A 13,193-nucleotide genomic window follows, 5' to 3' on the forward strand; every position below is an offset into this window, starting at 1 on the left:
TGGCGGCGGCTAGGGTTTGCTCCCGAGCCGCTCGCGGGAGCGACACGAGAGCGAATGCAAAAAAAAAAAGAAAGTAAAGGGATGGGATTGAAGTGTGGAAACACAATGAAGACACGGAGATTTTTGGCGTGGTTGCGACAGATGGTGCTGCAGCGCAGCGGCCACGTGGAGCCCTTTAGTCCCGGTTTATAACACGACCGGGACTAAAAGGGGTGCATTTAGTCCTGATTGCTAGTCCCCTTTTTGTTGTGCGGCACATCGGTGCCCTAATATTTCTTACATGAGCGTTCATCTAACTCGGATCAAATATTGGAACGTGTAGTGGTGGCTAGACAATCAAGAGGTGGAGGCGGTGAGGCCACCAGCATCCATCCCGTTTACCAAGTTTGAAAAAAGAGCTGCAAATCAATTTTTCAAGTAAAATTTTCTTATTTGAAGAAAGCACACATGAGATGCCAGTAACTGATCCTCCAATCACAGCTTTTCTTCGCGGATCGGTGACGTGCCGTCCGTTCTTGATTGATCGCGACACTCGGTGCGTCCCACCTGTAATTGTCTCGTGGTAGCCCCATACCATGTGTCCAAAAACTGGCGCGCCCATTATTTAGTCGTGGAAAAGGCAAGCCGTGAACGGGACGATAGCCGTGGAGCATGCAAAGGAAACGTCGAGATCACCGCTTTCCTATTAAAAACCGTTGATTGATTCCCGGGCGGACCACGGTTGTCGGGAGCGGCCGGTAGGCTGGACTCGTTGGACGCGTGTCCACCGTTCGGCTGGCTATATAATGAGGACCATCCATGTAGGCTTGGCCTTGCGCCCCCCTGTTCTTCTTCCTCCCCTCTAGCAGCAGTCCAAGAAGTTATTCTTCCTCCCTCAGCAATGGCAGTCGACGTGTCCAACTCATCGCTCTTTCAGTCAGGCCCCATGTTTGTTCGGGTTTTCCTTTGTCTCGTGCACACGGAAGGAACCAGTCAGCATGAGCCGCTGGCTGATTTCTCCTTCTTTCAAGGAGAGAAAGAGAAATCGCTCGTTCGATCTTCTGACGAAGTTTTGAAGAGAAGAGGAAGCCTCATCAGATGTAGGTTTTTCCCCGTATAATTTAGCTTTCTAGATCCTTTTTGTTTTATATATAATAACTATGGTCTGTTCTTCATCATTCATAAATAACAAACAGGGAAAAACATCAGAAGACGACGTTGGGCTTCTTAGTTGGGCTTTTTAGTGCTACTAAGAGGCCTAGCCCACAGATCCACAGGCCAATGGCCCGCGCCCTGGGCTTCTTAGTTGGGCTTTTTAGTGCTACTAAGAGGCCTAGCCCACAGATACACAGGCCGATGGCCCGCGCCCTTGTCGATATCCTACTACTCACATCCGCTATCCCCCGCAAACCCCCACCGTCTCCCTCTCCTGCGGCCGCTGTACCGCCCCTCGCGTCCGCCGGAACTCCGGCGCCTCGCAAGCCCCCCCGGCCGCCCCGGCCGCCCCGGCCGCCGGCAAGGACTTTCACTCATCGTAAGTTTCCAATTCCCTCCTCTCCATCCGATTAGATTCGGGTTTAGGGTTTCTTTCCGATCTGGTCGAATTTCGTCGCGATTAGGGTTTACGGTTTCGTCCCGATCTGGTCGGATTTCGTCCCTCCTCTCCTTCCGATCTGGTCGAATTTCGTCGCGATTAGGGTTTAGGGTTTCGTCCCGATCTGGTCGGATTTCGTTGCGAGTAGGGTTTAGGGTTTCGTCCCGATCTGGTCGGATTTCGTCGCGATTAGGGTTTAGGGTTTCGTCCCGATCTGGTCGGATTTCGTCGCGCCATCTGGTACAGATCTGCTGTTTTTAGTCGCGATGGGAATGTGCTGACCCGGCCCAAAATCTCGAGGCCAATGGGCCAGGCGGGTTGGCCTTAATCAATACACGGGTCAGTGGAGCCGGCACCGTGCGACCCGATGGATCACACGGGTCGACCCAGCCAGAGCAGAGCTACGGTCCGCCCGTCCCCGACCGTCCCCACCGCCGCCCGGCATTCCTCCCGCTCCTGCTGTGCCTTGAGCTTGCTGTCCAAGCACAGGTAGCTGTAGGGGCTGTGCAATTTCTTGCGTCCTGTTTTGGCTGTAGGCTGTAGCAGCGGCTGTGCAATTTCTTGCTAGCTAGGATTTATGTTGATTTCTTGCGTGTTGCATACGTAGTTGCAGTGGCTAGGCACATGTTATTTTCTGCAAAAATGATTAGTAGCTAGGATTTATGTTTGAAATTGAGATTGCTTAAATCTGCATAAGTGATTTTGAAGAATTCCCTTGTGTTCTCTGACTGAGATGAATCTTCCATACTTATGCTAAGTAGGCATATGGATAGTAGTACTGAAGGACCTTTAGTATTGGCAATCCTATCTTTTCATTTTCAGACCGTCCTTACATTGCATTGCATTATGCTAAAGATATGTTAGATTTCTCTATAACCTAGATGTGAAAAGATTAGCATGTTGAACCTGTAATCTTTTGTTCTTGTCTGAGTCTATTGGATTGAGGTCTTTAGCTTATGCTCTTTCAAACCTGTTATCTTTTGATCTTGTTCCTCAGGAAATGGCATTGACCGTTGATGCCTCTGCGATGGGAAAATTTGAGTTTGCATATCAGGATGATAGCTTCTGCGACAAGGTCCTCCGTTTGGAAGTCGTTGCACCTAGACCTGCTCCCAAACCCGCTGCCGCCAACCTTGATGCCAGCCTTGGTCCTAACTCTATCCTTCCGGTCTCCAGGAAGAGGGCACGAGTTGGTATATTGTCTCCCCTCTAGCTAAATTAAGGCTCTCATTTCCTAAATCCATTAATATATTCAATGTTATTTGAATGCAGAGGATGCTAGTTTAGATGAATCTTCAGTGACATTATATAATAAGGTTAGCATTCATCTACTTGTCTTGTATAATAAGGTTAGCATTCAATAGGTGTAACCAATGAGTATTATTGTCACTGATCAAGATGTACGTTTGATTTTTGATGTGCGTTTCTGTGTATGTTCACAATCTATACTGTATTGTTAATGATTGTTTGATTACTTTGCAATTTTTAGTTCTCATTTATTCCTCCGTTATTATGTGGGCAGGAGCTGGAAAAGGAGGGAATCACTAAACAGACTGGCACAGGTGAATGTCTAAGAATGTTCGATACTTCATTTCTTCAGTATCATAGTGTCATTGCTTTTAACTTGTTATGTTTTTAATTTTTTGGGACATGTTCTTCCCTTCTCAGATCATGATCCAGATGATTCAGATTTGAATGTAAACAACAATGAAAATGTGGATCCTAACTCTATCCTTCCGGTCTCCAGGAAGAGGGCACGAGTTGGTATATTGTCTCCCCTCTAGCTAAATTAAGGCTCTCATTTCCTAAATCCATTAATATATTCAATGTTATTTGAATGCAGAGGATGCTAGTTTAGATGAATCTTCAGTGACATTATGTAATAAGGTTAGCATTCATCTACTTGTCTTGTATAATAAGGTTAGCATTCAATAGGTGTAACCAATGAGTATTATTGTCACTGATCAAGATGTACGTTTGATTTTTGATGTGCGTTTCTGTGTATGTTCACAATCTATACTGTATTGTTAATGATTGTTTGATTACTTTGCAATTTTTAGTTCTCATTTATTCCTCCGTTATTATGTGGGCAGGAGCTGGAAAAGGAGGGAATCACTAAACAGTCTGGCACAGGTGAATGTCTAAGAATGTTCGATACTTCATTTCTTCAGTATCATAGTGTCATTGCTTTTAACTTGTTATGTTTTTAATTTTTTGGGACATGTTCTTCCCTTCTCAGATCATGATCCAGATGATTCAGATGACAACAATGAAAATGTGGACCCAATAATCATCATGACAAAAGATATTAAACTTAAAGTTTCATCAATCCTGCTGGCTTCGGAAAGCATCTATTTCCGTAAAGGTATAAATGATCATTTCCTTTACAGCCATATTATGCCCATATGTGCGCATTATTGCTTATTTTCTGTCTTGCTTAAATCTTTTTGCCTGTTTCAGCTTTTCTCAAATGGCATGAGAGAATCTGTGGATCGTGTTGTCCATCAACAATTATCTGAGGAAGGTATTTGAATTTAGAAGTCACAGCTTTCAAAATTATTAATTGTTTCTACAGTTGGTCAATTGAGTTCAAACCTTAATTTTGTTTCATACAATGTTCAAAAAAATTTCAGAATTGGAGCCTTTTGAAGATATTATAAATTTCATTTACAAGGCCAAGTTCAGTAAATTGGATCCAAAGAGCTTGTTGAGCGTTGTCATGGCTGCTGACAAATTTGAGGTCAATCAAGCAATGAAACAGTCCATAGAGTTTATGCTTGAATCGGAATTGAATCTTGAGGCAGCTGTACTTTATCTGGAGTTTTCTCCAGCTAATGCTACTGTAGCTCAAGCTTTGGCCCCAGTGAGAGCTGCTTCTGGTCGATTTCTGACTCAAATGTTCAAGAACGTGTTTAGGTATTTGATCAAACAGACTTCCATTTTTTTTATTGAATTTGATTGGTGCCCAGTTCAAAATTTTATTAGTTTGTTTAGAATTTGGTTTTGCTTTTGATGTTGCATCACCCTAATTCGTATCATACTTAAATACCTAAGCCTTTTCAGGTTCCCTGCTTCTTACTCTTATGTTTATTTTATTGTTCTACAGTTTTAGCACCTTTTTTTGCTGGTTATGTTTTGTCTGATGGTCACATTTTGTATTGGATTAGGCGGTGTATATTTGTAGGTCTCTATTTAGTTCTACCTCTGTCTTATATTTAGTTACAGAGGCAGTACTATCATGGTTGATTGTAATAGCAGTGATTCCTTTAAACCACTATTTTGTTTATCGAGTGCTGTTTGCCATGCCATTTTTTGTTTGCTGTTTGAAAGCATTAGCTATTTTGTTGGCTGTTCTTTTGCCATTTAAATACCGAAGGTGAACTCATCTTTTGATGTAGTTTTGTGGGCTTTTTAGTGATATTTATTTGGCCACTATAGTTCACATGAAACAACTTTGTAATGCTTAGATTACAGAGTCAGCAAACATTACATGGTGGTAACAATATGAGCATTGGTCGCCGTTTGTTTGTTAATAATTTTTCTGTTGTTTTTGGATGCTTTACCTATGATCTTTATCATCAATAGTTAGTTCTGATCCTTCACTTTGTTTTTCAGCCATAAGGACGATCTTCTAGAGTTGCCTCTTTCAGCTATCTTAGAAATTTTCAGAAGCAGTGATTTAATTGTTCCAAATGAAGATTATGTTTACCTTTTTCTGGTGGATTGGGTCAAGAAAAAATATGAAGATGAGCACATGAGGTGTACCGTTTTTAGCAAAGCGTTGGTGTTCCTTATTCGATTTATGCACATGACGATCGACCGCCTAATGGCCTTCTCAAATTGCCCTCTGATGCCTAACAAAGTTGATGTCAAGTCAATTATTTCTAGTGCATTCTTGTTCAAGATCAATTGTTCGACAGTGAAGGTAGCTCATTGGAATTATGCCCAGCGGAATTATCTGATTAGGCCAGTCATTTTGACGAACCTTCTGCCATACAACGAATTGTTGGCCTATTTTGATCTTCCTCTGGCCGACTTTGCCCGGATGAGTAATCCTGCGTGGAGGAGTACATATACTGAGGTTTTTGCCTATGGCGGCTACAGACTCTTTGTGCAGTGCCAAACTACTATAGATGCGGTATCCAATGCTCCAAGTGCATTTGGGATGTTTTTGTGTGCTCAGAAGTCAACTCAGCCTGAAGTCTTGTCTGTGGCCTTCTCAGTAAGGCGAAAACCTGGTGGCGGCTATGTGGACAAGTTTTCATTTGACAGCCCCTTCCTTCCGGATAACAAGTTTGGAGTTGCTGATTTATTATTAACACCCTGGGCTGAGCTTCTTGATGAGAACAACTTGTTTTTGATCAATGGTTGAGTTTATTTTAGAGTCCGGGTGTCCATCAGACAGCAAAGGCTTTTCAGGTATTGCTCATAATCTGGTCTTTTTTTTCTGTATGCTCATCCGATGTCCGGAATAAGCTAACTGTTTGTTCCACGTATGTTTTATGCCATATTTTGCATTGTCCTCTGCCTGATATTTGCTGTGGATACTCATTTCCCGTATAAGCGGTTCCATCTGTTTGGATTCTCTTAATTCATAGTCTAGTTAGCCAAATCTGCTCTTGTTATTATGTTGCATATGAATATTTTTATGTTGCTAACCCGTGTCTGTGTTTCGTGATGTGTGTTCTTCAGGCCTCCAGGAGAAGGAAGGCGGCCTGCACTTGTCTCTCTTAAAAACCCGTGTCCAGGAGAAGGTCTTCTACTGTGGATGGATAGTCTCCTTTTAGACCTGTCGTGTTATCTGTTTTGTGGATGGATGGCTAGTCTTTTTTAGACCTCTCGTGTTATCTGTTTTGTGGATGGATGGATAGACTTTGTTTCATTGTCTTGCATGGGATGGAAACTTCTTTTTTGAATGCTGATGAATATGTTCAGCATGAACAAGCGGTGGTACTTTTGTTGATTAGATTGAAGACATGATGTTGAAATCAATGGCAGTATGTATGTTTTGAAGAGCATCATCTTCAAATAGCATGTTTTTTCCTTTTTGCAGCATAAAACGAAATATCACATAGTTTGTCTGGATTGGTGTTGGAGGAAACATAATGAAATAGCTTGCATCTTTTGAGAGCTTCAGAGACTTGAACAACGTCTGTGTGTACAGCAGGCGCGGTGTTCGGAATCGGAGATTGCCGTCATCTCCTTGGTGGCGACGCCTGCCTTCCACCTCCAGGAGCACTTCCGCCCGGGGTGCTTCCACCTTCTCTGCCATGATCTCCAGCTGTCCCGGTGAGTGTGTTGTGCTAGGAGTTTGTGCGAGTTTGTGCTCCTGAACCGCGAACGCATCTCGCCGGGGTCGGGCCGCGTTGTTGCGATCTTGAGCCACCGGTGTCCCCGGGAGATCAAAGCGACGTTTCTGAAGGTCAGCGGTCGATTTCGTAGCTTTGCTAAGCCGTTGGTTGCCACTCCTTCCTGCATTGCTGCCCTTTCTGGGGTATTTGCCTTGTTTCGTCGTCCTTGTTGAGTATATAATGCATGTATATTTGTATTCCTGGTCCACCTCGTATTTCTTGTATAGTTGAAGTTGTGACGCAGTGCATCCTATTCCTCTACTGTCCTCTCCGGCGCCATGCTTTTCCGCTCTTGCTATGGTGGTCAAAAATTTGAACCGAGTTTCATTAGAAATGATCGAAGAGAATTGCCCGATTAATTAACAAAAAACCTGACAAAACCGGCACATGGCACATCATACCTGAAAAACAATGCACACATGGCAACCTCATGACCCACACAAGGGCACACACGCCATCGAGGAGAAGACGTCGTCGAGGTTGCAACCCGGCGTCATCGTCAACACTCCTCTGCGAGGGCGACTCCGACTCCACCATCGACGGCCACCGATGTTAACCCTCATCGCAAGCAAGTGCCGAGGCCTGCGTCGGTCGATACCGAACAGTCAACTACACGCCGACTATGTCGACGGGCATTGCAGTATGAAAGCGCTGGGCTTGTGCTGAGCCAGCGCCGCAATCGACCACTTGTCGCATGTCATCGGCATCACAAGGGCCCATCCTCAGCAACTCCGATTTCAGAAGGACAAAGTGAGGCATGACGACCCCTCGAACATGCCAGAAGAGACCGACTACCAAGACACATCCGCGCACCTCTACTACTATGGCGTGGGTCCGAGAGCGCCTCCTCGTCCAGTCCAAAACTGTGGCAAAGGCGCGCATGGGGCGTTCATCAAGAACCAGGTGGCGCTAGCATGGTGCTCGCGAAGGCTTGCGCCATCGACCGGTCCAAAACCACCGAGTAGTTGGACGCCCGCTGTTGACGTCGGCTCAATGACCAGCTCCTCAAAGGTGGGTCCGGCGTAGTCCGACTGCGCCTCTTCATCCGAGTCGCCGAAGACAAGCGACGCAAAGGAGTGGAGGATGCAACAGAGCATCTACACCACGAACGCGCGGCGATGGCCGGGCAAGATAACAACGACTAGCGCGGATGACGACGGAGATGTCGTTGGCCATGCCTAGGAAGTCACCTTCCGATACCTGGCCTAGTTTAGTTAGCTTTTAATTTCAGTTTAGTTTGAACTTGTTAAATTTCATTTGTTTGGTTGTAAATATTTCAAACTTTGTTAAATTTGATCTGTTTAGCTGCGTTCGGTTCGTTTCAAATGGGTTGGAAATTTGATGATAATGGTTGGAGGGCCTCCACTGCTCCACCCACGCCGGCTGTCCGCAGACAATTGATAACAATTGGTGATGCATTATTAGTCTTTAACGGGCATGGTATTTTATTTCGTCAAATTAAATTTGAAGTACAAGCCAAATCAAAAACTAAAAATTAGTGACAGCAGTGAAGATTTTTAGAGACAACCGCAATCCATTATTTTTTTTCTCAGTTATAGATATTGTATCTAAAAATGCTGTTGTATTTAACTGGTTTAAGGATTAAATTAGCATTTCAGCATTGTGTTATGATTCAAACATTGGGGTGCTTGGTTGCTTAACCGTTTGATTATTTTCATCTCTCCCTGTCTGTCTGATGTGCAAAATCCGACGATAATAGAGAAGTGATTCCAGTACAGCTAGCCCACAAAAATCGATGAATTTATTATAAGTGCACTACTAGAAAGATTAACAAACTACGAGCTTGGTCTAAGGCAAAACGACAGCAATTCACACGACAGGCAGGAAACGAACACTCAGCAGCTTTCACTCCTGATCCAGGTCAAAGGCAACGGTTTTTTCTGTGACATCAACCAGCTCCTCCGCCTCAATCTCCTTGTATTCAGCCTCTTCTTCCTTGTCGCTGTCCTCCGCGCCTCTGAGCTGCATCCTGAATGCTCGCTCCTCCTCGTGCAGCTGCTTCCACTTGGCGACCCATGCTTCCACACCTCTTGAAGCCGCATCCGTCTCTTGCGCTCCTCCTCGTCCAAAAGGTGGTGCACGTCCTGATCCTCGTGTTCGTACTTCTTGCTGTACCGCTTGAGGTTCTTTGAGATGTCCTCCTCCTTCTCGGGAGTAAGTAGCGACGGTGGCCTTGGGCGCCATTGGAACTGTACCATATCGTGCAAAGGGCAAGACATTAGTACTGAAGAGGGATGCAGCCATGCGTTGATTCAAACAACAAAGGATGATGGATGGAAGCTCTACCTGATAGAAGTGATCCTTTGAGACGTTGTAAATTTGCTTGCCATTGAAGGACCAGATTTGGAAACCATTTTCCATCTCATGAACCGAGGTAACTGCAGTTGCGAGATATCTGAACAAGCAAGTTACAAAACCATCTTAGTTCCTCCGTGGTAAACCAAAAACACATTTTGCTTCGACTGAATAACAAGGAAATCAATCCATGGTAAATGAAACACACTATTATTACTATTTGTTAATTTCAACTACTAAGTCCATGCAATTTGAGGGCGAGTGTTGTTTTAACAGATGAAGACAATTACAAATTTCAGCTGAGCCTCTATGTTCGTAGTGTTCAGGGTGTGATAATTCCTGTAACCTATTCAGTATATGTTTATTATATTGCTGTAACACTTGTTTTGTAAATATCACCAGATAGCGACGAGAAGAAAATTTTCAATTAAGCGATAAGCTCACCTTCCAGTAGGATCCCACATGATGTCAGTCGCCATAAAATGTTCTCCTGTCGCCATGGGCTCAAGATCATCAACGTTGAAGAACTCCAGCTGGCCATTGAAACCCATCAGCCCTGCCAGAACAATGAAACGGCCAGCAGGAGACCAGAACAATGCATTGGACTGCTTGCCCTTGAGTGTGGTGAGCTTGGACACACGACTAACATTATTGTTGACTGCTTTCATGGTGTAGAAACTTATATCAGGCTTAGGCCCATCACCATGAATAACAGCAAAGCGGCGACCTTTAGGCTCCCATGCAAAGGCAATTATCTTGTCATTCTTGTTGTCCAATTCAAAGACCTCAATTGGGATGTCTCATTCCTTGATTCTGAACAGCTCGAACCCAGTGTAAATGCTCTTCTTTGTTTTTGTGTACCTATCTACCTGGAGAGCCAGATATTCTCCATTGTTTTGCCAGTACATTTTGCAGTCGCTAACACTGAAAAGGTTTTTCTGCCGAATCTCCTCTTTACCCGGAATTGGCACAAGACTGACCTTTCAACACAAAACACATATTTTAGCATTCGATGCTAACTGAATAAACATCTTAAAAGAGGTAGCTGTAGCAATTTGTACTTACCCTGGCAGGCTGATTTCCACCACCCAATTCAGGCACAAAGAGTGATATGATAGGATCAGTGGGAGACCAACTGAAGTCAACCACATTTTCTACCTTCAAGGACTTCTTATCAATAAGAGCGAACGTCTCGGTATCATAGACAGATATAACATTCTTTCCAAGCCTAGCAAAATACTTATCATCTCTTCCACCACCCCACCTTCAAAAAACACATAAATAAAAACATACTAAGCATCAAACCATGACAACCTAATAAGTTGTGCATTCACTTCGAAGTACAAAAGTAGTGGGTTCACCTGAAGATAGGCCATGAAACACCAGAGACACCCATATTTCCACCAGTAGTGAAATCATCAGCACTTCCCTTGAACTCCCACATTACTTTTCCAGTTCGTACATCAAAGATATTTAGTACAACCCTCTACAAGTATAACATTGCAAGTCAGATAGGAGACAAGATATGAACAGAAAGAAGTCTTGTCACATTCACTTACATGTGTATCTCTGGGGTTGCTGGGCTCATGGCTGCTGTAAGTGATCAAATATTTCTCACCGGGAGAGAAATCGATGAGTTTCAACTGTGACAGGTAGCTGTCAGCTAAAAGGACAATGCATATTGCATATATTTACTGTTAGCACAAACCAGTACCTGTGGATGAGCAAAGCGCATTAGACGAACAAATTTGTCATCACCACCCCACACCTGCGCGCCCTGCCTATGCACGGTCGCCAAGTGTGTTCCAAGAGGGGACCATTGAATATAGCTATCCGTCCAGTACTGTCAAAGAAGAAGGATATAGGATATGCATGAAAATTAGTTCTCCTTATAGGATATAGGAATAGGCCTCCATGACCTTTAGTTTCCATTTTCCAATAAAACTAAAAAGCAAAAGGTCTGTTAAGAAAAGGCAAAAGTTAAATTAAAAAATGAAGCACCTGCTTCTGGTACACAAGCTCAGGCATTGCCCGTCTAGCGTCATTCCAGTACACTTCCGTGAACGTACCAGCACGTATCACGAACTGATCTCTGGCCTTATCATCAGTCAGCAACTTCAGAAGATTTTCCTGCAACACACATATATAACAGTCAAGTTACATAAAACCTCTAGTAATTTAAAGAAACAAACATGTGTGTGTGTGCTGGGTGGTAGAGAGTATGCACTCCAGGAGTGTATGACTTGATTTCAGCAGGCGCCCACTCATCAGGAACTTTCATGTACTTCTCAAAGTCATCAAACATATTAACAGCAAATATGTGAGATTTGTCCAGTTTGTAGCCACGTGTTTTTTCCATAGCAAACTCAGCTTCCTGACACACTGTCAAATAAGTCTCTTTCAATCAACCAAGAGGGTCATGATAACAGAATGCAAAACAATTTATGAAAGCAAAAGTGGAGTTAAATTCGGATGGGCATTTAATTAATTTGGTCATAACAATAGAACAACTCCGCCTATGTTGTCTCAACATAGCCGGTCCCAAGCCCGGGTAAAGGAGGAGGGTTGTGATAGGCTTGGCGAGCCAACGTAAAAACTCAGCCACTCTTATGGAGATGAAACCCAAAAGTATCACCAAAGAGCTAGCTATGGACAGGGGTGCGTGGAAGCTTGCTATCCATGTGCCAGAGCCATGAGTTGGTTGCGAGATTTTATGGGTTTCACCTCTAGCCTACCCCAACTTGTTTGGGACTAAAGGCTTTGTTGTTGTTGTTGGTCATAACAATAGAACACTATCACATACTAGCAATAATCCAGTAAAACTAAAAGTACAAAGTCTTGCTACAGAAAAATCCCAACAATAAGCAATAGAACAAACTCTACCAAAACAAAGGTGTTTCCATGCATGTTTCCACTCAGCTGATTATCTTCTTCCGATCCACATACAAAAGTTAAACAGGATAGAGAGTTCAAATGGAATAGGGATGACCTTTTTCATCGTAGGAATGCACATGACTTGCAAAGGTAACAGAATCAAGCCATTGCCTCATTCCATCATGCAGATATGTATGTATAAATAAACATAACTTACAAGAAGCAACATACCTGCGGAGTATTGAACTCAATGAAGCAGTAGCCCTGGGTCTTCTTGGTCTCTGGGTCCGTAGGCATCCAAAGCCCACCTTCCTTTCACGCCAAGCTGACCATATATCTTTCGCAAAACATTCTCCAGCTTCTCGTACTTCTCTCGGGGAACAACCGGCAGATTGTCCACCACAATAATGTTTGCAAAACCTATCTCGAGCTCTGGAATGTCTTCATTCTGAAGTAAATCCTCGTCGTCGCTACAATGATCGAACGGCAACATGAATCACAAAGTCAACAAACACGCGACTCCTACCTACTTTGGCTGCTTGTGGGAAGGAGGTGGCGGGGCTGGGAAGATGATGGATGATACCTGAGGATGTCGAAGTCCTCGCCGGGCGGGAGGGTGATGGAGTCGACGTCGACGGAGTCGAGGTCGATCCCCAGCTCCCGCGCGCGCGCATCAATGACTTCCATCAAGATTGCTAGCGCCATCTTCCACGGAGTTTGGGGGCACCGTACCCGCAGGTGAGCGGCGGAGCGCAGGCGAGGGCGAGGGCGAGGGCGAGGGAGCGGCGGAGCGCAGGCGACGGCGAGCGAGCGGCGGAGCGCAGGCAACGGCGAGCGAGCGGCGGAGCGGAGGCGAGAGGTGGCGGAGCCGCTGTTCAGCTCTAGGGTTTAGGATTCTTTTTTTTGAGGGAAATACTCGTGATTATATTATGTTAAGGAAAACATTACAAGGAGACATACAGTAGATACGAGTACATCCACGCAGGATACGGAAGAACACCAAATCCAACTCAACCACACAGCCGCTGCTACCCCCATCTCGCCGTCGTCGCCGCCGGAGAGAGAAGAAAAGCGACCAA

The 13,193-nt window shown here is 44.4% G+C and overlaps 1 protein-coding gene and 1 pseudogene across 4 annotated transcripts; one reads left to right on the forward strand and one right to left on the reverse strand.

Moving 5' to 3' along the window:
• Positions 1-817: 817 nt before the first annotated feature.
• Positions 818-6,586, forward strand: LOC119322350 (BTB/POZ domain-containing protein POB1-like). 4 transcript variants are annotated; one of them, XM_037595846.1, is made up of 13 exons: positions 818-1,079; positions 1,176-1,513; positions 2,571-2,766; positions 2,846-2,889; positions 3,096-3,135; positions 3,242-3,337; positions 3,417-3,460; positions 3,667-3,706; positions 3,813-3,938; positions 4,034-4,097; positions 4,207-4,489; positions 5,189-5,992; positions 6,266-6,586. In XM_037595846.1, exons 3-10 carry the CDS (start codon positions 2,574-2,576, stop codon positions 4,090-4,092), a joined length of 642 nt encoding a protein of 213 aa, XP_037451743.1. In that variant the 5' UTR covers positions 818-1,079; positions 1,176-1,513; positions 2,571-2,573; the 3' UTR covers positions 4,093-4,097; positions 4,207-4,489; positions 5,189-5,992; positions 6,266-6,586. The 4 variants fall into 4 exon arrangements, with proteins under 4 accessions (XP_037451743.1, XP_037451744.1, XP_037451745.1 ...); XM_037595847.1 differs by lacking the exon at positions 1,176-1,513; XM_037595848.1 differs by lacking the exons at positions 818-1,079; positions 1,176-1,513 and adding an exon at positions 1,691-2,062.
• Positions 6,587-8,669: 2,083 nt separating this feature from the next.
• LOC119322351 lies at positions 8,670-12,957 on the reverse strand (annotated as a pseudogene).
• Between the last annotated feature and the right edge of the window lie 236 nt (positions 12,958-13,193).

The sequence above is a fragment of the Triticum dicoccoides genome, chromosome 6B (assembly GCF_002162155.2).
Source record: "Triticum dicoccoides isolate Atlit2015 ecotype Zavitan chromosome 6B, WEW_v2.0, whole genome shotgun sequence".
Lineage (NCBI taxonomy): Eukaryota > Viridiplantae > Streptophyta > Magnoliopsida > Poales > Poaceae > Triticum > Triticum dicoccoides.